Genomic DNA, 24,729 nt, shown 5'->3' on the forward strand with positions numbered 1-24,729 from the left:
AAAACTTGTCCCTACCCTACCAAGATCTTTGCTATGTGTGCTTGTAATCTTCATCTGTGCCAATAAACGATTTGGACTCTGTTGGGACAAACAGTTTTCAATAAACTGAATTAGGATTCTTGCATGAAAGAAGAAACCCAACAGTAAATCAGAGGTTGGGAGATACGGAGCAGGCTACAGAATACAGGTGCTTGTGTAGTGGGAATAGTCAAGTATAAGACTTGAAAGAAAGGCTGGAGGTGGGATTTGGAATGCAGTAAATGTACAGTTTCATTTTTAACTTTGACGTGTACTCTAAAGCTTTAACTGGCTCCCTATGCCTCCATACCCTTGCATATTAGGCCTCTACCAGTCTCACAAGCATTTTTTTTCTTCCAATCCAACATGATACAACAGTGAAATATGAATCAGTGGGTGAAACCATGATTAGGAAGAACACAGGAATCCAACAACCCAGAAGGGTTGAATGCTGAAAACACTGATGGAGACTGTAGCACTGGCGTTGGGAGAATATAAAGAGACATGGGCCACCGAGGGGAGAGGTGGGTAAAAGTGCCTCTGCAGGGCAAGTTTATTTAGATACCCCAACAAACACAGACATGAGTTAGAAAAAAAAATGTTTTTTATTTTTAAAAGTTCCAATAAATTAAGAGGGCGAGTAGTCTGTCCATTTTTTTTTCTTTGGTCCATACATCCCAGTGGTGTCAATTATGCCACCTTATCAAGAAGCAGAAAAAAAAAAAAAAAACCCACACAGGTGGAAAACACCTTCATCAGCTTTCACCAGAAAATATATCTGGGTTTTCTTCCCAAAACTTGTCACTGATGACATCACAATGCAGAATGGCAAACTGGTTCCGCGAGCGAGATACCTCCACTTCTCTCTCCTCTTCGCCTTCTAGCTTTATTACCTTCTTGCTGGTTTCATTTACCTAAACAAGAAGTACAGAATGAGAATGAAAATGAACAAGAACAATTCAAGTATTGTCAGTCATCTCAACTGACGCACGTGGAAAGTGATGCAATTCTAAAGAGATAAATCAACAAGTAGTTAACAGGATAACTGTACTTATTACAGTTGTCCTGAATACACCAGACAATATGCACTAACTATTACACTTAACAGTTTTCACTCCACTGAGATTTATGTGTTGGGTTCAGTAGGGCATTGTGCAGTCTTCTTCAAAAATGTCCACGCTAGGACCTGGCCACCTGGAAGCAACTTAGGCCCCTTACCTTGACTGGTTATGTCCCTTTTTTTGCAGAGTTTTCCACTCTAGGGAGCTGTTTATTATGGATCGTCTCCCCCTTTCTTACCCTCTTCCCAAAGCACCACCTGCACCCTTCTCCCCTATTTTTGGGGGTTACCTTAACCCTAATGAGGGTTCTGAACTGCAGATTTTGTTTACCCTGGTTTTGTTGGCCTTTTCAATGATGTGATATTTTCATTCACCTGTGCAGACACAGGTTTTTCCTCTTTTTACATTTCTACAAATCCATAATGTACAGGGCCTTCCTGATAATGCGATGCTAAGTTTTATTCTTAATTTATTTCTACCACGTTTTGTATTGCATTAAAAATTTAAGAAATAAATAAATAAAATCTACAAGCTATACTCTGCTCATGCATGTGCAACCACAATCTCTGTTCATTCTTATGGAAAGGCCATGATGCACACTCCTAAGAAAAAGGTCATCTACACTTTCACTCTAGGAATGGATGGGGTATGCAGAAAACACGCATGTGAAAAACAGAGGATGACTAGGACATTTTTGAAGAGATGAGTTTAGGAAATAATCCTTAACCTGCGCAATGAATCAGTGTTTAAGTTTTTAACAGAGCTGCCCGTTTTAAGGTGAAAACCTATAAGTGATAAATATGTGTTATTTAAACCATGCTCCCTAATCAAAAATTCATCCAATGTTGACATCAAAGTGAATAAGTGCTCAAAAATAAAGTGCATTCAGTGCACTGTCCATAAACAACCACCACGTCGCCACCTGGATATGAGTTGTATATCGTCTGCTGTCTTCTTGTCAACTCCACATAAGTGTTTAATATTCTCCTCCACCAACCCCAGACACACAGCCCACTCACCCGACTTACATGACCCCCATTACAGGTAGTCACATTAAGCAGAATGATACGCTAGTACTCTTCTCAGCCAATCAGTGGGGCCAGCAAACTTGGACAGAGACTAGATCTCCCAAAAATGGTATAAAAATAGGAGGATACCTTCCATGGTGAAGTATGTAATGTTTATTTTAAAATACACGCTATACAAGTTACACTTACAAAAGGCAAAAAATTTACAGAGCTCACGATTAATGCAGGGACGCCAATATGCACTACACCTGCATTCCACTACTGGCAGAAGTGACGTGTCACGCAAGATCCGTTTTGGAGGAGAATATTAAACACTGTTATGTGGAATTGACAAGAAGACAGCTGACAATATACCACTCGTATCCAGGTGGAGACATCTGGTGGCTGTTTATGGACATTGCACTTTATTTTTGAGCACTTATTCACTTTGATGAATTTATGGATTAGGGAGCACAGTTTAACATAACACACATTTATCACAGGACATTTTTGAAGAGGTTGTGCACCATCCATCATGGGTGTCCAGAGTTTATGGCTCTTGTGGAGGATCTTTTTTGTCTTCAATTTTAAGGTCAATGTATCATCTAGTTATACCAGTACATAGGCTGTATGAGAGATGTCTGATTACCTTCTTCTTTAGGATGACTGATCCTTTCCTGTACATTAAAGGCTCATTATTGTAGTTGATGTTAAACTCTGAAAATAAGATTTCATTCTTATCGGCAGCAAGTGTTCCCTGTGGGGGAGAGGCAAAAAAATACAGCAGGTTTGTAAGTACGTAAAATGGCCATTGCACAGAAAACGGGAACATTGATTATGAAGCATTACCATTAACACTTTTTTGATCTGTTGCAGAACATGCTTGTTTAAATATAGTATTTGGTGCATTGAGGCAGCCCCTTCATTTTGAAGGGACTGCCAATGTACCACAAAGGACAAAAGAACGTGCACCATAATGCATGGGATGTGTATTGGAGTGCACTGTGTTGTGTTGCCAGCTAATGTACCTAAACGGCGCCACAACTGTGTGCAAATGCCTTTTTTTATCATAACACATAGCTCTGAATCCAGCCATAACACTGTATCTCTGTGCAGTGCATGCATTATAAGGATTATGTAAATGTAACACTTCCAGGTATTTATTACCTCTCACAGAGATCTGAGTACTCACCCCCTGACAATGCCTTTATTTGCTTTTCTCTCCAGAGGGATGAAACCATATTTGTTCAAACATCATCCAAGGTCACAGTCTAAATTCCTGGACTGAGACAACCATGTAAATCCTGGTGCCTGTGCAGTTCTTGGCTGTATTTACCAATATTTGATGCAGATCAGTCCCTGCAACTGCCTCTCACCTTGTGACTTGCTAAATTAATTTTACATATCACCAAGGGGAAGCCACTAAACGGTGCTGGCCAAGAAATGCTGTGTATATGCCCTCTAGTGGATTACCCTTCAGAATATGTTGACAAATCAGACTTCTGACCACTAGAGGAAACACTGCCTAAACGTAGGCAGATTGTGGAAACGGTACTTGAATGGCATGCCATTATAACTTCACTGATAGACCCTGTCAGGATGGTCTTGTCTCCGTTAAAACATGATATGCAAAAAAACGAAGCATAGAGCATCCAATGCTGAACAGAGGATTGGTGAAATTGAGAATACTGTTAAGTCTCTTTGCTGATTTCCACATAGTTGCAATGGATCTTTCTGATCACTCTGAAGATGGGGAACCTGGAGGATCCCTTGCCTAGATACAATCTCAGCTTTGTAGACTTTTCGGAGGGCTGTGAGGATGAGGTTTTTTGTAAACTTGGCTTGAGACCAAGATGGTGGCTAATGTCCTTTCCTTTATTCACCACAGAAAGTGTATCGTGTTCCTATGCATCCTATCCCTCCAGGGGCTGTGCCTAGACCTGTCCTAGCCAGGATTTTCTGTTTTAAAAGCTATCTTGCACGCTGCTAGAATTCTTAAGTGAGATTAAAAAAAAAATATTTTATATATATATATATATATATATATATATATATATATATATATATATATATATATATATATATATATATATATATATATATATATATATATATATATATATATATATATATATATATATATATATATATAAAATTTATATTTATATTCTCATCAACTGCTGGCAAATAATTTTAGGACTGTTACAGAGTAGGACTACAGCCTTACATCAAATGATTCTGTGCCTCCACTTCGCTAGTGATGAAAAACAGTGATCCGACTTACCTGTAGCCTTTTCTGAGCCTGTGCTGGAGTTAATCCTCCCCTCTGGACCAGCATCCAGAACACAGTGTTGCACAGATTGTTTATGTGGCCTGCAGAAAAGCAAGTAAAACAAAGTGTAAGTGAACATAGGACAAAAGTGTGCCATCTAATGTGTAAAGGAATGCTAAAGGCCAAATACACAGATGAAATGTTTATATTTCAACTGTTTTACAAGCATATTCATCCAGTTTCGTGATACCCCTGCCAGACAGGACAGCTATGTCCTGGACCAAGATCAATCCCAGCCCGTGAACAAATAATAAAGTAGCCACATGTTGATCACTTTAAAGCATGTTTTTGCTAGTGCTATGCAAAGCTACACACAGCCCTAACTAGCTCAGAGCGCTGCCTCTTCCTCAGCCAGTGCTTCTGTATATGGATTACAGGAGGTGAATATAAAGACATATTTAGGTACTTTTAATCTTTTTTTTATAGAAATAAAACGGAACTCCAGCAATTGTTTTCCCTTGATTTGGATAAGAATCTGAGCCTGTGTTTATTGAGATTTGTGCAAATAAAAGGGAGATTTTCATTCACTTCTTGTCCATTTTAATACAAAGATAAAAGGGAAAATAAAAAACTTTTTTTTTTTTTTTTTTTTTTTTAATTAGAATTGAGAAAACTGGATTCTCCATCCGTTTTTAATTGCTGTCTACAGGGTTGTCACTGGCACAAGAAATAAGGGGAAAGAATCTCCAACATGCCACAGACAAAAACCTGAGACCTGATCCCTTCCAAACCTTGTCCTAAAACTCATGAAGCACACAGAAGAAAAAATATTTCTCCCAAAAAGCAATGTTCTGTGCAACTGAAATGTAATCATAAATATCCTTTTATTAAAAACCCTCCTCTAGTCTGTACCACAATAAATCCACTTAAAATCAAACCCCATAATAAAGCCCAAAACCAGTCTGCAGATGAGCCATGAAATCAAATCAGCTGCTCAAAGGACTGAACATGATTCCCTAGCTGAGCGGACTTGAGTTAGCTAGTATACAACTGCAAATAAACATCAGCTAAGGACAACAGAGCAAGTGGCATTAGAACGAAGATGGACAGGTGCTGGTTTCTATCATGGAGTTGATTTTAAATGGTCTTTTGCCTACGTTTGCTCTTTTTATCTGTTATATATATATATATATATATATATGTTATTCTCAATCCACTTTCCGCCATTGACCTTGGCGTCTGTGTCTGTTCACTGTTTTGTGAGTTTAGCTGTATTCAGTAAAAATATTGTGAAAGAAAAATTAGCCAAACAATCCAATCAGATGCAGTTGCTGTTCGGGTATTCTGACAGCCACTGTCGACAGCTGTTGGAATGCAATAACCCTGCAGGCTGAACGAAAAAAAAAAAAAAAAAAGATATATGTATCTGTATATGGCCAGCCTAAGTGATGTGTAAAATGCCTACTACCCCTTAGCTGTTCAGCCAGGAGGGATCAAGCCAAAAGGTCTTCCTGCTAAGCCTGTACCATCAGCTGGAAAACCTATTGAGAAAGCCACAATAGACATAGCAAATACATATTTTTTTTTCCTTTTCTGGAAAAGTAATTAGGAGAAAAAAAAAATCATCAATTCCTGTGCATAAGATCTAACTGAACATACATGCCCAAATTGTTCATTTTCTGATGAATTTTCCCTGAAAAAGTGTATGGCTACGCTATACAAATGAGAAAGACAGACTCTGTACCATTTAAAATGATTGTAAGGTTTTTTTCTATTAAAATAACAAACGTGTTATACTTACCTACCCTGTGCAGTGGATTTGCACAGGGCAGCCTGGATCCTCCTCTTTTCGGGTCCCTGGCTGGAGCTCCTGGTGAGTGCCCCCACAGCAAGCAGCTTGCTATGGGGGCAACCGAGCCGAGCTGCAGCTCTGTGTATCCATTCAGATATGCAGCTGCGGTTTGGCCCCGCCCCCTCTCTCCTGATTAGCTAACAGAGTTTGATTGACAGCAGCAGGAGCCAATAGCGCCACTGCTGTGTCTCAGCCAATCAGGAGGGTGAGTCTCGGACTGCCGAGGCATTCGTGAACACCGTTGGATAGAGAGGGGGCTTAGGTAAGTATTTGGGGGGCTGGGAGGGGCCTGCTGCACACAGAAGGCTTTTTATCTTAATGCATAGATTGCATTAAGATAAAAAAAAAAAAAAAAAAAAACCTTCTGACTTTACAACCAGTTTAAAAAGGAAGCCCAGCCTGTTCTCCCTCTTACTACTGAAAAAGGAGGAGATAAGCTTGCTATAAGGTCTTTTGCATTTGACACCTCTGGGACTGCCCAGTGACTGGTCTCCTTCTGCACTCAGTGGTTCCTTCGGTCAACCCCCACATCACTGTGCCCTGTAGAGACAGAGGAAGGGCCCATTGAATGAAACAACTGCACAGCAGGGATCAGGCCATTTGACACTCCTGGAAGTGCAGGATGCAGAAGAATTTACGAAAAGCTCATATCTTGTGGAGTGGCACAATCTTACTTTTTTTTTTTTTTTTTTTAATAGCCAACATAATGCCCATGTGTAAGCTGTAACCAAACTACAGTAGTTTAGCAACTTCGTCATATCACCAGAGATCAACACAACAATTTACTCAACTTTGAGGAGCATTAAAATTGCAGTCAAGATAAAAGAAAAGCAGTCTATGGCAAAATTAATTAACTACACCTAAAAGTGACGGTTCACAACAAAAATGAATTAAAGTAGATGTAAACCCCCCAATTTTTTTTTTTTTTGATATACTGTAGAGCAGGGGTGTCAAACCCAATTTCATCATGGGCCGCATCAGCATTATGATTGTCCTCAAAAGGGCCGGTTGTATCTGTAAGATTAGATGTCCAGCGCATCTCCTCCCCTTACATTAGATGTCAAGAGCCACCCCACCATCAGAAGTTGAGTCCCCTACTCTCCCTAACATCACAGTGCACCCCCTTTTCTTATGCTGCTGCTGGGAAGAAGCTGGATGCATTGCTTGAAAGCAGAAAGTTAGGGGTCTGGAGGAGGACCAGAGGAGGGCTGGAGCTCTCCTGCAGCTGCAGGAGAGGTGCCATGGCCACATGAAATGGCCTGGAGGGCCGGATTCGGCCCTCGGGCCTTGTGTTTGACACCTGTGCTGTAGCGTATAAGATTTCCTATCATTTGAGCCCAGTCTTGCCACACAGAGTTAATCCATCTCTGAGCAATCCTCTTATTGTTCAGTGAGACAAATCTTGACAAACTGAGGAAAACATTTTGTCAAATCCTCCCCCTTGCTGTGAGTGAAAGTTGATTTACATCTCATGCACTAGCCTAAGACACAGGCATTATTGATTTGGCATACTGAAGTCATGTGGTTACTTTCCTGTCTTTTTACTGGATGTTAGAGATCATAGCAGAAGTTCAGTGTAAGAAATACACAGGAGAAAATGCATATTGACAAGGGGAGTGTAGAGGTGGGCGGGGAGTCTACTGACATCACGACTCAATCCACCGAGCTCCAGACAACAGACCCACCCACAGAATCTGCAGTTTTTCGGGTCTCATAACAGACAGAGGGGAGACATTTGACAGGTAAAGATACATGCAGGAGGCGTGTATATCCTTATAGATAACCCCTATGGCAGTAGTTTAGAAAGGATGACATTGGGTTTACATCCACTTTAAGTGTAGAACTTTGTAGAAATTTCATGGGCACATAAGCTCCTGAAAGGTGACAAAGTCCTGTTGCTGTGTGCACACCAGACAAGATTACACAGAATAATAATCTTTGGGTTTTGTGTGCACGATATAAAAAAAAAATTTCAATTTCCAAATATTTGAATTACAAAAAAGAAAAAAACTTCAGTTCTTTAAGGTATGTTCCCACTACCCACAGAGAAAGACTGTCCATTTTTTTTTGTGGGTAATGATCGCAGCTGCTGTTGTTTGCGCCCCCCCCAAAAGAAAAAAAAAAAAAAAAAACACCAGCCGCCACTGTGTCAGAGTCCAGACATTCTTTTTTGGGACACTCTGTTTAAGTGTCTCAAATGCAAGTGAGTTTGGAACAGCGGTAGGCGATAAAATTATGTAAGGAACTGGGTAAGAGTGCATCAGAAACCTTGGAAATGGTGAGGAAAGCTTGTGGAGAAGCTGCGCTATAATCTGCAAAAGTGTACCGATGACACAAAGCCTTCAGGGAAGGACAAGAAGGTGAAGACGACAAACAATGATTGGGATGCCCCCCTTCGTCAAAAATGGGAACAGAAAGTGGCTGCAGTGAAGTCTGCTCTCAATGATTGCAGGAAACAGGAATCACCAAGTCAAGACCTGCTGGCCCGTTTGGAAAGAAAGCCTGAAGTGATCACAGGAGATGAATCCTGGGTGTTTGAGTACGATCCCGAGACCAAGAAACAACGTTCAGAATGGCACACACCCACGTCACCTCACCCCAAGAAAGTTCGAATGAGCACCACTTGAGCATGATGTAGTTTCTCCCACTTACTTATGGACTGTCCATGGGTTCATAGCTAAACCCTTATCGTCCATCAAATATTGTCAACAATTTCCTTTATTGTATACTGCCTATACCAGTGATGGCGAACCTTTGCACCCCAGATGTTTTGGTACTACATTTCCCATGATGCTCATGCACTCTACAGTGTAGTTGAGCATCATGGGAAACGTAGTTCCAAAACATCTGGGGTGCCAAGGTTCGCCATCACTGGCCTATACTATACTGTGCTACCCAACAATGTCTTATCTTGTTTTTCCAAAATCTTTATAAAAAAGATTGAAACAGAAAGCTCGAATGACTAAATGAAAACTACGCAGGCTCTGAACACCATCCTACTTAAAGACTTCCAGGGATGCCATGAAAAAACAAATAATCGCTGGGAGCGTAGTGTAGACTCACACGGTGCATACTTTGAAGGAGACAATGTTCAATTGTAAAATATTTCAAAAGAAGAATTTTTAAAATATCATTCTCATTACATATTTTCAAATTATGGACACACATCGTATGTAAATGCAACTTATATAATCAGTATATGGAACTGGCTCTTTACGAATTCACAGGCCACATTTTGTGAAAACACAATCTAATTGACACTTTTACATGTCACAGTCATGAGCTGAGATTACAATGGCTACTTACAGTCAGCCTGTCTCCAGCTGAGATAATCCTTTAGGTTCTGCTCACTGGGATACAATACCACTCTACCGTCAAACCCAGGAGGGTACAAGATTGGCTGATCCGGGAAGAACTGCTTCCAGTAGAAGACAAAACTGGAGGCAAACTGTGAAACCACATGTGTCATAAACTTGCTTAAAAGGAAAAAAAAATTCCCAGCTGTGACAAATGTTAATCTTCAAATGTAATCAATGCATTTTATTTTGTAATATAAACATGCAAATACGAACCCTTGCAAATTATGCAGTCAAATATTTTCCTTGTATAGAATGCACTGTAGTTGGTAAAAATCAAATGTTTGCTTAGTTTGGATACTAAGGCCTCTCTTTTACACTGGGTTTTTAGCCTTGAAGCATGAAAAGTCCAGCATACTGCTCTAAACATTAGTACCACTTAATGCACAGTCCAGCCCTGTCCAGCTGTCAGCCTTCCATAGACTTCTACAGGCTGTCAGCAGCAGGGCTGGACAGTGCGCCCATTCTTTAAACCTGCACGCCATGTGTGCATAAGGCTTTAATGTTGATACTCAATTTATTTGATTTACTTCTTTATTATAGGGCTGTCAATTTACACTGAGACAGATAGATAGACAAGATAGACTTACGTTCACAACAGATAAACTTTTGGTTAAAGTGGAACCTTACCCCCCCTTGGTTTTTGTTTTTTTTAAATCCTCTTTTACTGTTTTACTAAAAGTTATTCATGAAACTGAGAGGGGCCCAACAGCCACAAATATCAGTGTCAGGAGAAACAAAACATACATGATGAGGTGTACTCCTGGATGGTCAGAAACCCAAAACAATGGAGGATGAGGGAGTGGCTATTTATTCCTTCTGGTTTGTGTTTTGCGTTGAAGGTGGAGCCCAAGACTTCACACAGCACAGCTCCTCTCCCCCTCCCACACAATGCACAGCTCAGATCGATTCTCTTACAGACAGCCTCTATCACACTGTGTAGCTGGATGGTATGCTGCACAGCTGTTTTTATCTGGGAACATCACAGATCAGAACTGTAGCATAGCAAGAAGCTACAGAGTGTGTAGATAGCAGCCATCTGTTAGAGAATCAATCTGAGCTGTGTGCCGTGTAAGAGAGGGAGGGGGGAGCTGACCATCGCCTGTGGTACGTCTGCAGTCTCTGACCATAGCCTGTGGTACGTCTGCAGTCTCTGACCATCGCCTGTATCATCTCTGCAGTCTGACCATCGACTATCATGTCTGCTAGAGGTGCACCGAATGGAAATTTTTCCAATACTATTAGCAATGTATTTAAGTAAGAGATTTCAGAGACCTGATACAGGAGATGGTTGGAGACTGAGGACATAATACAAGAGATGGTCAGAGACTGCAGACGGCATTTTTCTTGAGCTTTTCTTACTCTAAAAGGTGCCAATAATAGAAAACAATAAATTCATATTAAATTTAACCACTTCAGCCTCGAGCCTTTGTCATTTACAAATTAAAATCAGGTTTTTTGCTAGAAAATTACTTAGAACCCCCATACATTATATATTTTTTTCAGACACCCTAGAGAATAAAATGGCGGTCATTGCAATACTTTATGTCACACAGTATTTGCGCAGCGGTCTTACAAGCGGAATTTGTTTTTGAAAAACCTACATTAGACTTACCGGTAATGGTATTTCTATGAACCTTCCAGGACGGCACACCTGAGAGATGAGGGCTCCTCCCTACTGGAAACACAATCAATTGACAGCTTGTTATAAGTCCCCACCCTTCCCCTTGATCCCCAGTTTGTAATAAAACTAATCCCGTAGCGGTTCACAAGGAGAATCACTCCACATAGGTATTCACCACCTAGTGTTCATCTAATTTTTTCCCTTCACATAGGGTGGGAAGTAGGACTGCCGTCCTGGAAGGTTCTTAGAAATACCGTTACCGATAAGTCTAACGTAGGTTTTCTCCTATCACCTTCCAGGATAGCACACATGAGAATATAATCAAGTAAACACAGGCCTACATTCAGGATGGGACCACAGCTTGTAGGACCTTCCGGCCAAAGTCTTGCTGTGACAACACTTCCACGCAGTAGTGCTTCAGGAACGTATCCTGACTGGACCAGGTGGCCGCGGTGCGGATTTGTTCCCAGGAGGCCCCAGCTTTTTTTAGTCCAGGAAGTTGCAAGTGACCTTGTTGAATGGGCCTTATCCTTTGCTGGTGCTGGAACTCCAGAACTCTCATAAGCCAGGGAGATAGCTCCCCTGATCCATCTGGAGTCTGAGGCTTTAGAAGCCTGAAGTCCCTTCCTTGGCCCAGCATACAAAACTAGTAGGTGATTGGATCTCCTAAACTCTTTTGTTCTCTGTAAACACAGTCTGGTCCATAAATATTGGGACAATTCTAATCTTTTTGGCTCTATACACCACCACAATGGATTTGAAATGAAACGAACAAGATGTGCTTTAACTGCAGACTTTCAGCTTTAATTTGAGGGTATTTACATCCAAATCAGGTGAACGGTGTAGGAATTACAACAGTTTGTATATGTACCTCCCACATTTTAAGGGACCAAAAGTAATGGGACAATTGGCTGCTCAGCTGTTCCATGGCCAGGTGTGTGTTATTCTCTCATTATTCCATTTACAAGGAGCAGATAAAAGGTCCAGAGTTCATTTCAAGTGTGCTATTTGCATTTGGAATCTGTTGCTGTCAACTCTCAATATGAGATCCAAAGAGCTGTCACCATCAGTGAAGCAAGCCATCATTAGGCTGAAAAAACAAAAACAAACCCATCAGAGAGATAGCAAAAACATTAGGTGTGCCCAAATCAACTGTTTGGAACATCCTTAAAAAGAAAGAACGCACCGGTGAGCTCAGCAACACCAAAGGTCCCGGAAGACCACAGAAAACAACTGTGGTGGATGACCGAAGAATTCTTTCCCTGGTGAAGAACACACCCTTTACAACAGTTGGCCAGATCAAGAACACTCTCCAGGAGGTAGGTGTATGTGTGTCAAAGTCAACAATCAAGAGAAGACTTCACCAGAGTGAATACAGAGGGTTCACCACAAGATGTAAACCATTGGTGAGCCTCAAAAACAGGAAGGCCAGGTTAGAGTTTGCCAAACAACATCTAAAAAAGTCTTCAAAGTTCTGGAACAACATTCTATGGACAGATGAGACCAAGATCAACTTGTACCAGAGTGATGGGAAGAGAAGAGTAAGGAGAAGGAAAGGAACTGCTCATGATCCAAAGCATAACCACCTCATCAGTGAAGCAAGGTGGTGGTAGTGTCATGGCATGGACATGTATGGCTGTCTATGGAACTGGTTCGCTTGTATTTTTGATGATGTGACTGCTGACAAAAGCAGCAGAATGAATTCTGAAGTGTTTTGTGCAATATTATCTGTCCATATTCAGTAAAATGCTTCAGAACTCATTGGACGGCGCTTCACAGTGCAGATAGACAATGACCCGAAGCATACTGCGAAAGCAACCAAAGAGTTTAAGGGAAAGAAGTGGAATGTTATGCAATGGCCAAGTCAATCATCTGACCTGAATCCGATTGAGCATGCATTTCACTTGCTGAAGACAAAACTGAAGGGAAAATGCCTCAAGAACAAGCAGGAACTGAAGACAGTTGCAGTAGAGGCCTGACAGAGCATCACCAGGGATGAAACCCAATGTCTGGTGATGTCTATGCGTTCCAGACTTTAGGCTGTAATTGACTGCAAAGGATTTGCAGCCAAGTATTAAAAAGTGAAATTTTGATGGATGATTGTTAATCTGTCCCATTACTTTTGGTCCCTTAAAAAGTGGGAGGCACATATACAAACTGTTGTAATTCCTACACCGTTCACCTGATTTGGATGTAAATACCCTCAAATTAAAGCTGAAAGTCTGCAGTTAAAGCACATCTTGTTAGTTTCATTTCAAATCCATTGTGGTGGTATATACAGCCAAAAAGATTGGAATTGTGTTGATGTCCCAATATTTATGGACCTGACTGTAGGTAAGGAGACACCTTCTTACATCCAGACAATGAAATTTCTTTTCTGTCTCATTTTTTGGTTTATCAAAAAAAGATGGCAATGTTATATCTTGCGTCCTATGAAATAAGGATGCTACCTTTGGAGGATACAAAGGGTCTGGCCTGAAGGTGGCTATCTAGCTGTATCAATAAGAAGGGTTCCTTCATGGACATGGTAATTGCTAACAGAAATTATATTTAAGGTTAGAAACTTAAAGGGAACCTCCTCTATAGGTTCAAATGGGTGTTTAGATAACGCTTCTAACACCCTTGTCAAGTCCCATGGTGGGAAACTGCCTTTGGAGACCGGGGAAACTCTCCCTGGCCACCAAGAAACGTTTATTGAGGTCTTCCTTTGCCAGTCTTGTATCAAGATATACCGAGAGGGCCACTATCTGAACCCGAAGTGTGCTGACCACTAGGCCCTTGTCTACTCCGTCCTGGAAAAACTCCAGGATAACCGGTACAGTGGTGGAGGTCATCCGTTTTTCTTTTTTCCCCAAGAACAGAAAGTCTTCCAAATTTTTGAGTAAATCTTTTTAGTCACTGGTTTTCTGCTCAGAATGAGGGTACTTATTACTTTTTCTGAGCAGCCTTTACGTTTTAGGATCTGGCGCTCACTAACCAGGCCGTCAGCTGGAAGAATTACGGCCTTGGGTGTAGTACTGGCCCCTGCCTGAAAAGATCCGGCCTTTTCGGGAGCTTCCATGGATCTTAAGCTTGCGAACCAAGCCCTCTTCGGCCAACCAGGGTGCTGGCCAAGCTTCTGAAGGACCCGCGGAATCAGTGCTAGGGGTGGGAAGGGCGTATGCCAACCTGCACTGCCAGGTCTGAGTCAGGGCATCCAAGCCTGCTGACTCCCTCTCTTGGGAAATCGAGAAATCTCTCTTTACTTTCCTGTTTTGCCAATTGGTGAACAGATCTATTTCCAGATTTCCGAAGCGCTGCACCAGGGTTTGAAATACCTCAGGGTTCAGTTCCCATTCCCCCTGCCTTATCGGCTGACGGCTGAGGAAGTTCGTCTCGGTGTTGCTGGTCCCCTTTATGTGGGCAGCTGATATGGAGAGAACTTTTCCCTCGGCCCAGTCCAGGATCTCCTTGGATAATTCTAGAAGGGGTCTGGACCTGGTACCTCCCTGGTGACTCAAGTAGGCTACGACAGTGGTGTTGTTGGACCTCCATGCGCATGATTCTTTTTTAAAAGGCTTTCAGGGCCTCCCCCACTGCTTTGAGCTCCGTGTAGTTGGATGACATCTGACCTAGCGAGCTGTTCCATTGACCTTGGGCTTTCTCCTTTCCTAGGTGGGCCCCCCCACCCCCAAAAACTGGCATTGGTGGTAACTTACCGGATCCCACTGCGCCCATGGTCTGCCTCTCTTTAGGTTTTTGGGCACTGTCCACCACTCTAGGGAGGACAGGACCTGAGGGGTGAGCATTATCTCCTGATCCAGGGACTCCTTTTTGTCCCAGGAGGACAGGAAGAAGTGAAGGACTCTTGAGTGAAGTTGCGGCCAGACTATGGCTGGTATACTTTCCGAAATCAGACTAGGGTTCTTAGCACCTCCCTTCTGGAGCGTGATGGGGTTTTTATCAAGTCCCCCACCAATGAAGCTAGTTTTGCCACTTTGTTCTTTGGCAAGAAGAGCTTCTGTAGTCTGGTGTCCACCATGTAGCCTAGGAAGGTCTTGACCTGTTCTGGTTTGAGGCAGGATTTTTCCATGCTGACTATCCAACTCAGGTTTTCCAGAACAGACATTACCTTGTTGGTATCTGATCTGACCTGGGTGACTGATGGTCCGGAGATCAGTAGGTCGTCCAGGTATGGAATCAGAGATATACCTTGGAGATGCAGAAAGGCTACTGCCTCTGCTAGGATTTTTGTAAAAATCCTTGGGCTGGCTTTTAACCCGAATGGGAGGGCTCTGAACTGCCAGTGAAAAATCTCCCCTCCGATGACTACAGCGAACCCTAAAGAATGCCTGATGATCCACGTGAATTGGCACATCCAGGTAGGCATCCTTGAGGTCCAGTGTCGTCATGTAGGCCTCTCCATAGTAAACTTTTCGTATTCCAAGAACTTGTTCAGGTTTCTTAAGTTTACCATCAGCCGATACTTTCTGGACGGCTTGCGAACAACGAATACGTGGGAGTAGAATCCTTGGTATTGTTTTTTTGGTACTGGTACCATCACCTGCTGTTCAGCCATTCTGGATGGTATGCAGGAATTGGTAGATCTTTTCAGGGCATCCTGATGAAGGAGCACGCATGCTCCGAACGCGAAGCACCGCCCGCCTCACCCCGCTCCCGGAAGTGAAGACGCAGGTCAGCACGGCGCTCCACGGAGGATCCATGACCGACATCCTGGCCGCCCGGAGGCTCTGAGGACCCTCGGTACCACCGGAACAGCTACCAGGACCCAGGTCACAGGACTCACATCCCAGGAACCCCCCCACTGGCCCGTGACACCCACATCCCCAGAGAGCACACGGATGAAACTACTTTACATGCTGGTTTTTAGCAAATCAAATGTGAGTGTTTTTATCTATTGTAATAAATATTTTTAACATACATGCTGCACTTAGAGGGCGCCGTCCTTCTTTCTTTTTTATTGTTCCAGAGCTTCTTCTAGCTTTTATAGACTGGCTGCCTTCCATTTATTCAGCATCATTTTATCCTTACATGGACTAATACCTGAACTTGTTGTGAAACATTAACTACCACCATCAAGTTCCCCCTCTCAGGAACCCCCAACCCACCCCCTTCCCCCCACCATTTTTAGTTATATGTACTCGGCTACCTCCATTGTGCGCCATATTAACCCCTTGATCGTTTATTCATCTCTGGGGGGGGGGCGACGATGTGTAAGGGTGATCATAGAGGGGGTTTTTGCCAAAAATTCCAAGCGAAAACCTTCTCACAGGATCTGGCAGATGTAAGTGCTATCTGATATTTTTTCCCACTGAGGGACAAAGTGGGACATCCAACCCCCCACCCTGATCTTGGCATCACGTTTCTTTGGCGCCAACCTTGGGGGAGGAAAATAATAAATTGTTCTTTTGCCTTCCCCTACCAAAGCCCCACCTTCTGTTGGGCTCTCTTTTGGCTCTATGCTGTGTTTGCACCGGGGGGGGGGGGGGGGGCTACGAAAAACATTCTTTTTCATTCTTAAATTTTTCGTTTTTGGGCTTTACTGGGAATTTTTTTACCCTTTTCTGAGGACCTAGACAGAACGTCGTCCAGGCCCTGGCCAAACAGTAATGAGCCCTGAAAGGGAAGGTCGCATAGTTTACCCTTTGATGCAACATCTCCTTCCCAGGCCTTAATCCAGACAGCTCTTCTAGCCGAGTTGATTAATTGCGGCTGTTTTAGCTGAGGCTCATGCAGACTCAACTGTGGCATCTGCAAGGTAAGCGTCAGCTTTTCCTATCACTGATATGGAGTCAAGGATGTTATCCGATTCCTGCGACAGGTGTTCGGTCAGTTTATCCACCCAGAAATCTGCATTCCTGGCTGCTGCTAAGGCTGGACATCCCAAGCCTTTCTAAGGAGGGATTCTGATCTACGGTCCATCAGATCCTTAATACTGCCTGCATTCTCAAAGGAGAGGTCAGACTTAGCTGGTCTGGATCCACCTCTCCATCTGAGCTGTGGTCTGACCTGACCTGGCTTTCTATTCCCCCCCCATCCTCCTCTACCTGAGCTAGAGGCAGTGACTGAGGGGGGAGGAGAGCACTAGGTACCCCTACAGAGAGTCTTTCCTGGGAGGGAGGATGTGCCTTCACTAGGGGCAAGCTACTCTGGGTCAGAACCCTGGGCTGCTGACTGCCCGGCAGCTTCACGGAAAGACTTGACTGCTGCCAGCATTTCCGTCTGCATAGATGAAAAAAAACTTTCAAAGTAGAAGCCTCTTTCCCTGCTAATTTATTGATACATTTATAGCAGAAGGGTTTTGAATGGGACTTTGGGAGTTTATCCTTACAGTACTCACTTTTTTTGAGGAGCTATGCCCTGTTGCGGCAGGAGGCTGTTTATCTGGGGCCTCCTGGGTTCCATTTGGGGGATTCCGTAAGACAGAATATAAAGCATACATGTAATTTTACTCTGTCTCCCCCCTAACTGTGGGCTTGTACTGGGAGGAAAGGTAAGGCGATTGGTGAAGCCCAGCCTGTTCTGGCCGGCCCAGGAATTCTCAGACCCCTAGAAGCCAGGACCTCTCACCCCCTTCCCTGCCCCCCTTTCCAAGGGGATTTCTACTCACCGGGCCCCGACCTGGATCTGCCCGCAGTTGTAGTCCTCTTCCCTTCCTCCTGTTCCATGAGTTTGGTTGGGTCTTGGGCTGCTGGTACTGCTTGTGGGGCTATTACAGCGAGCCAACCTCTGTCCGCCACCTTGCTCTGTCTCTTCACACCGCTCTTCATGCTGTTCTCCCGGCGTTTTTTTGCACTTCCGGGTTGCGCTGTTCCTCTGGCACCACCTACTTCTTGTGATGCGGCCGTGTACCAGAGTGAGGCTTGGGGTGCAGCACTTCCTGCAAGATGGTTCCTGGAAATGAAGATCGGCTGGCGGCGACGTTTTATGCACATGCAGCGATGGTTCGCACTCCCTGCGGCCAGAGCGCTGGTGCAGCCTTGAGGGCGACCTGTGAGAAGGACAAGCCTGCAAGTTAGTTCAGCCCTCCCCGGCCTCCCTAGAATCTCAACAGGGGACCATCCGACCCTCCCCGGTCATTTGGTCTTTAAACAAAACAAACATACTGGCGTGTTCGGGAGAAACACAATAAATACTGGGGATCAAGAGGAAGGGTGGGAACTTATAACAAGCTGTCAATTGATTGTGTTTCCTGTAAGGAGGAGCTCTCAGCTCTCAGGTGTGCCGTCCTGGAAGGTGATAGGAGAAAAATACATTTTTCGAGTTAAAAAAAAAAATAAAAAAAATAAGACAACAGTAAAGTTAGCCCAATTTTTTTCTATAATGTGAAAGATAATGTTACACCAAGTAAATTGATACCCAACATGTCACGCTTCAAAATTGGGCCCGCACGTGGAATGGCGACAAATGTTTGCACTTAAAAATCTCCATTGGCGACGTTTAAAAACGTCTACAGGTTACCAGTTTTGAGTTACAGAGGAGGTCCAGTGCTAGAATTATTGCTCTCGCTCTAACGATCGCAGCGATACCTCACGTGTGTGGTTTGAACACAGTTTTCATATGCGGGCGTGACATACGCATGTGTTTGCTTCTACACGCAAACTCGGCGGGACGGGGCGCTTTAAATTTTTTTCCTTATTTAGGTTTACTTTTTTTTTTTTTTTTTTTTTTTTTTTTTTTACACTGTCCTTTAAAAAAAAAAAATAAATACATTTGGGTCACTTTTATTCCTATTACAAGGAATGTTAATATCCCTTGTAATAGAAAAAAAAAAAGCATGACAGGACCTCTTAAATATGCGATCTGGGGTCAAAAAGACCTCAGATCTGATATTTACACTATAAGGCAATTAAAAATAAAATAATTAAATGTCATTAAAAGATAAAAAAAAAAATCCCCTTTAAGAGCATTTGGCAGAAGTGACGTTTAACGTCGCTTCCGCCCTCCAATGCTATGGAGCCGAGCGGGGGCCATCTTTCCCCCTAAGTGCATCCTGCATTTTCGGTACCAAAATTTCCATTCGGTGCACCTATAGTTTCTAGAGTTGATAAAAGATTTGCTTCTTATACACATCTTCTTTGGATCTGACAGAATTAATCCATAACCCCTTTCCGCCAGCCGCCTCCCAGCCCTTTAATGGTTCTAAATGCCGGGAGCCGGAGGTGGGTATTCGGGTCATGTGACCGATGTGATTAGCTGTCACATAGATAATATGATCAGAAAGCTGCTGATCGCTAGTATGCATCGGGAGATTTCCGGTAACCATCTGCTACCGCACTCTCAGCACGGTAAGTGGTTTACACAAGGCCGCAAATATGTGGCTGTTCGGTGTGAAGGCCCACACACCAGGAGGCCACATATGTGTGCAGCCGGCGTGAAGAGGTTAATGTTCCAAAGATAAAAAGAAACGATTGCAATGTATCAAAAACATTTACTGACCTTGCACGTCTTTTGTACCAGTTAGATTTCTTGTGAAAAACAAAGCTGTACTCATCGCTTTGTCCATACGCCAGACAGATGTCTTTCAGTTCCTCCATCACATTCTGTGCACAGCGGTTCATGAGCTGGAGAGAACGGATGTCATTGGGTTTCGCAAAATTATGCTGCTCTGAGAACCTGTTGGAACAAGTGATGGCTCAGTGGGCATATACAGAGCAAACATGCTAAACAAAAACAAACAATGTTGGTAACATTGGCATGAAAATGGCATAGAAATGCTGTAATGCAGAATAACCCCCGTTTTCTGTAGAACGTTACTAAACTAACTCAGAAGTGTTCTCCACTAACTTCTGAAATACATATACATTAACTGCTTCACCTATTCATGTTTTTGTAATTGTGTTCCGTCTGTCTAGTGATCCAAACACCCCTCCCAGGCAGCACAACTAGGTTAGTGACCTCCCTTTTTACTTGTGCAGTTAAAGCCCAACTCCATAGGAAAAAATAATACACCTTTATAGTAGGTATCCCCCTAAAAAGCAAGGGTTAATTGTCTTTTAATATGTTTAGGGGCAGAGAATTGAAACACTTACCTTATTCTGCACTCCAGCAGGGTCCCTCTAACAGTTTGACCAGTGCAGTTGGGCATTAAGTGACAAAGCTTCATAATTGTCCTACCCCATGCCACACATTTAGGTAACACTCTGCTCTCTTTTCCTATAATCATGCTCACAACAGTTGACAGACAGCTTTTTACGACACAAGCGTAACCTACCTGGTTCAGAATACTGATCTTCCCTCTCCCAATCTGGGTGCACCTTAGTGGCTTGTTCACAGCATCCTGCATGCTATATTGCAAGCCTGCTGGTGTACGTTTGTATAGGGGGCATGCATTGGCCTTTTATTATTTAATGTGCGCATACAGTTCACAATGAGGATGGCCGCAACATTTTGCCAAGAGAACAATACAAGAATACCAGTGTTCATTTTAATAATATACCGTATTTTTCGCTCCATAAGAGCCCTTTCACACAGGGGCGGTGTGGGCGCTGGCGGTATAACGGCGCTATTTTTAGCCCAGCCTTAGCGGCGGTATTCGACCGCTAGCGGGGGCGGTTTTACCCCCTGCTAGCGGCCGAGAAAGGGTTAAAACCACCACAAAGCGCTGCTGCAGCGGCGCTTTGCCGGCGGTATAGCCGTGCTGCCCCATTCATTTCAAATGAGCAGGAACGGTGAAGGAGCGGTATACACACCGCTCCGAAGATGCTGCTAGCAGGACTTTTTTTTGCCGTCCTGCTAGCGCACCACTCCAGTGTGGAAGCCCTTGGGCTTTCCCCCAAAAAAAATGGGTGTAATGTCTGTGCGTCTCATGGCCGAATAAGAACCAGGCCCCCCCCACCACCACCATATTACAACACCAGGTGCGGCTGTCTCCCGCAAGCGCCAGGTGATCTCCCGCTGGGCCTGTCATTCAATCACAGAAGACAGAGCAGCCGAATACGGCCGCTCGGGCTGCTCTGTTTTCTGAGTGACAGGCGGATCCATAAGGAACGTCAGCCTGTGCGAGGTGGAGGTGGCACAGGTAAGGCTGAATTTCATGGCAATAATCAGGCTGCATTTCATGGGCACTGGTAAATATTTTAGTACACCATTTGGTTCAGAATATTTTTTTTTCCTCCTCTAAAACCTAGGTGCGTCTTATGGAGCGAAAAATACGGTAGTTTAAGGTTGGATTAGTGGTACTGGGTCTAAAAAATGAACACTGAGCAGTAGGGCTGCAACTAACGATTATTTTCATTATCGATTAGTTGGCCGATTATTGTTTCGATTAATCGATTAATCGGTTAATAACCTTAAAAAAAAGTGTAGTGTATAATTTAGTTAATATGTAAAGTTTAAAAAAAGGCAATTTATTCCTAAATATCTTTATACGCAGGGGTAAATATAAATAACCAACTGTTTGGTTAGGGACTAAAATCTTTAATCCTCTCTGAGAATAACAGACAGAAGAGATATACTCTATTAGAGGTTGAATTGGTAAATATCATCAGACTCAGATCAAATTTTTTTATTTAAAGAAAAAAAAATTCTAGACTGTTTTGCAGATTTTCAAACAGAACTGTAATATTACATGCTTTTCTGCAGCTTCTCCATTGAAGTATATTGAACCAAAAAGCACCCTTTCCAAATACACAGCAGCTGAAAAAAGCATAGATGTGAACATTAAATGAACTGTAGTGCATTTCTGCAAAAAGCACCAAAAAAACACATGGGTGAGAACCAGGCCTAAGACATTTAATAACATAATGGAGTTAAAAAAAACAAAAACAAATTAGCCCTTCGTTTTTTTACTGTGCAACAGTGAAAGTAATATTTACAGTAGAGATTGTTTGCTCTTTTTGTACTATATAGGGCTAATTTTTAGCTTTTTTAACCCCATTATGTTACTGGCCGATTAATCGATTATGAAAATAGTAATCGATTAATTTCATAATCGATTAGTTGTCGATTAATCGATTAGTTGTTTCGGCCCTACTGAGCAGTACCTCGGTTTATTATCTAACAATTGGAGGAAGGGTGGAAGGCCTCAGTTAACAGAATATAAAATATAATTTAGGGCTCATTCACACTATGTGCAGTTACTGGCATTGTTCCCCATGGAGAAATATAGGTACCTGCATGTTTTTTTATGCAACATGTTTGCATAACGCACAGAAACGTGTAAATGCACAAAAACGATGCATCACAACTCTCACCCACAACAATTATTTCAGAGGAAAGGTTTGGTTCACATTGTTGCGATGCAAGAAACCCTGTAAATCCACTGTGGGTTCCCACATCGCACACCTGACTCGCAGGCACTTCACACTGCCTTTTTCCAACCGCTGCGGGTGTCAATACAAAGTTAATGACACCCCCAGATCGGTTCGCATATCGCAGTGCTAACTGTGAATTCGTTCAGGAATCGGATCGCATGATTGTGAACACCTATGCAATCTGATTCTGGTGTGGACCAAAGAAAGGGTCCTGCACGACTTTGGTCCGAATGCGATGCAAATTCAGCCATACAATCTGTATGGCTGACTTCACATCGCACAGACATCTCATGTGATTTGCACAGCAGTGTTGTGCAAATCATATGCAATGTCACACATCGCAGCAATGTGAACCCAGCAAAAAAAAAAAAAAAAAAAAACCACACACACGCTATGCATAAAAATGCACATAAAACCATACAGAAGTGCAATTGACTACAGGCACATTTTTATATGTGCTGCAGTGTGATTAGGCTCTTGGGTGAAGTGGGTGGGAGCCGCAATTTACAACACAGGCTCTGAGGTCCAGCACTGTATGCCAGTGTTCTGTCAAAATAGCCGATTCAACGAGAACTCCAATCACATCACTTGCAGTAGCATCACCAGCTACTGTAAAGCATCAGTAATTGGAGCTTTCAACAACTTGGTGTTTTGACACAACACCGGCAACCGTGTATACTCCAGTACACAATATTATGAGCGGACATTGTTAGTCTGCTCTGATACAAACCAACAACATGGCCGCCTCCGAGGTGGCGCCAACTTTTACCTCCTTACCGGCTGTTCTGTCAAAAAAATGGATTCTTGGTGTACCAGAGAGAGTACATGGCTGCCGAAGTTGTGTCAAAACAGCAAGTTGTCAAAAACTTCAATTACTGATGGTTTACAGTAACTAGAAGTGACGTGATTGGAGATCTTAAATGAATCACAGAACACCGGACCTTCAGAACGCATGGTAACCTCACCGGCTGCATGCACTCTGAATATATCCTAAACAGTGCAAGTTTAGGAGACTTTACCATCACTTTAAATCATCTGTAACACTCCTGCACACAAGAATACACTTTGAAAAGTCACAGTGATAGGGAGCTGAATCATACTCCAATATATGTACCATGATGACCAATCCCAGGGGGCTGTGTGCAATCAGGACCACTCAGCCTGTGATGGGGGATGATAGGTCCGCAGAGAACCACGTGACCTCACCTGTGGAAGTTCCTCCCGTCCACTCTCACCACCACCCAGCAGTTAGGCAGACATGTGTCCACCGCCTCGAATTCCCTCACATACTCAAACTTGCTCTTCGCCATGCCTCTGCAGCACACCACAGATGGCAACTTCAAACCTCGTAGGAGCCACAGACTTCCTATCCTCATAACCGGAAGCGGAAATCACCCAGGCGCCGCGAATCTCCTCTCTATGGTTCTCCTTGGTTACCACACACCGCACCCGCGGCTCTCGCGAGAAGAAGGCTATTGTCTGGAGATCACATATGTTCAGTGAGAGAAAGAGAAAGTTATAGTAGTTCCTGCCGCGCTGTTTGGGCGTGTGTGTGTCAGCGGTTTACTTTGTGTAAAAAATGCTTGGAAGTCAACCAGGACTAAGTGTAATAAATGAAGTGTGCTGCAGTAAAACAAGTGTTACATGGGGGCTTGTGGTAAATTGTCTATACAGTATACTTCAATAATTTGGTCACACCCTGGGCTCCACCACCTCAGTGTAACATAGTTGCCAACATTGCAAAAAAAATATGTGGGACACTATCCTGGCTGTAGGCGGAGCCGTAAAATAATTAGGGGGCGGGGCATTCGTTTGTAGGCGTGGTTTAGCAAAAATTATAAGTGCGGCGCGCACAGCGTGCGGTGGCGGAAAATGGGCGTGGCTTACACGAAACGTGGGCGTGGCGTATGTTAAAGTAGGCGTGGCTTAAATGGGCGTGGCTCAAGAGGGTGTTGTTAGAGTCTGAGATGAATGAGGGATTGAGAAGGAAAGGGGGAGAGGGGAATGACGGGACAGCAGCCCCAGATCCTACACAATAGAAATGTGTGTATTCTAGAAAGTTTAACAATCAGCAGATAAAGATACTCCAAACACCTGGTGTTGACGCTTCAATCATCCCGGCACCCTGGTTGTTATGGTGTCAGGATGATTGAAGCGCATTATTTCTATTATTACATTGTAATATAAAATTAAATCATTCAACTCACCATAATGCCGAATCAGTGGGATCCCTAAGCGTGTCACTAGCCACGTCGCCTGCCACCAGCAGAGTCCGTCCTTGCAT

General features: G+C 43.2%; 1 protein-coding gene and 1 non-coding gene across 3 annotated transcripts; both read right to left on the minus strand.

Moving 5' to 3' along the window:
• Positions 1–610: 610 nt before the first annotated feature.
• On the minus strand, positions 611–23,872 carry THG1L (tRNA-histidine guanylyltransferase 1 like). Of its 2 annotated transcripts, XM_073621171.1 has the most exons (6): positions 23,652–23,863; positions 19,630–19,806; positions 9,517–9,686; positions 4,371–4,459; positions 2,736–2,843; positions 611–932 (listed from the first exon to the last, which is right to left on the minus strand). In XM_073621171.1, the coding sequence occupies exons 1-6, from the start codon at positions 23,819–23,821 to the stop codon at positions 774–776; spliced, it is 873 nt and encodes a 290-aa protein (XP_073477272.1). In that variant the 5' UTR covers positions 23,822–23,863; the 3' UTR covers positions 611–773. The 2 variants fall into 2 exon arrangements, with proteins under 2 accessions (XP_073477272.1, XP_073477273.1); XM_073621172.1 differs by lacking the exons at positions 611–932; positions 2,736–2,843; positions 4,371–4,459; positions 9,517–9,686 and adding an exon at positions 16,747–18,181 and having other exon boundaries at positions 23,652–23,872.
• On the minus strand, positions 8,044–8,166 carry LOC141135767 (small nucleolar RNA SNORA68). The gene has a single exon (XR_012243621.1). It is a non-coding gene; the product is annotated as a small nucleolar RNA SNORA68 (small nucleolar RNA).
• Positions 23,873–24,729: the final 857 nt, after the last annotated feature.

This window comes from Aquarana catesbeiana, linkage group LG03 (assembly GCF_042186555.1).
Source record: "Aquarana catesbeiana isolate 2022-GZ linkage group LG03, ASM4218655v1, whole genome shotgun sequence".
In the NCBI taxonomy this organism is placed as follows: Eukaryota; Metazoa; Chordata; class Amphibia; order Anura; family Ranidae; genus Aquarana; species Aquarana catesbeiana.

Coding starts and splice junctions, on each gene's coding strand:
- THG1L (XM_073621171.1), bottom strand. CDS start 23,821: ATGAGGATAGGAAGTCTGTGGCTCCTACGAGGTTTGAAGTTGCCATCT. Junction 9,687..19,629: donor TGGTACAAAAGACGTGCAAG/GTCAGTAAATGT, acceptor TTTCCTTTTAAG/CAAGTTTATGACACATGTGG. Junction 933..2,735: donor CAGTCATCCTAAAGAAGAAG/GTAATCAGACAT, acceptor CTTCTTGTTTAG/GTAAATGAAACCAGCAAGAA.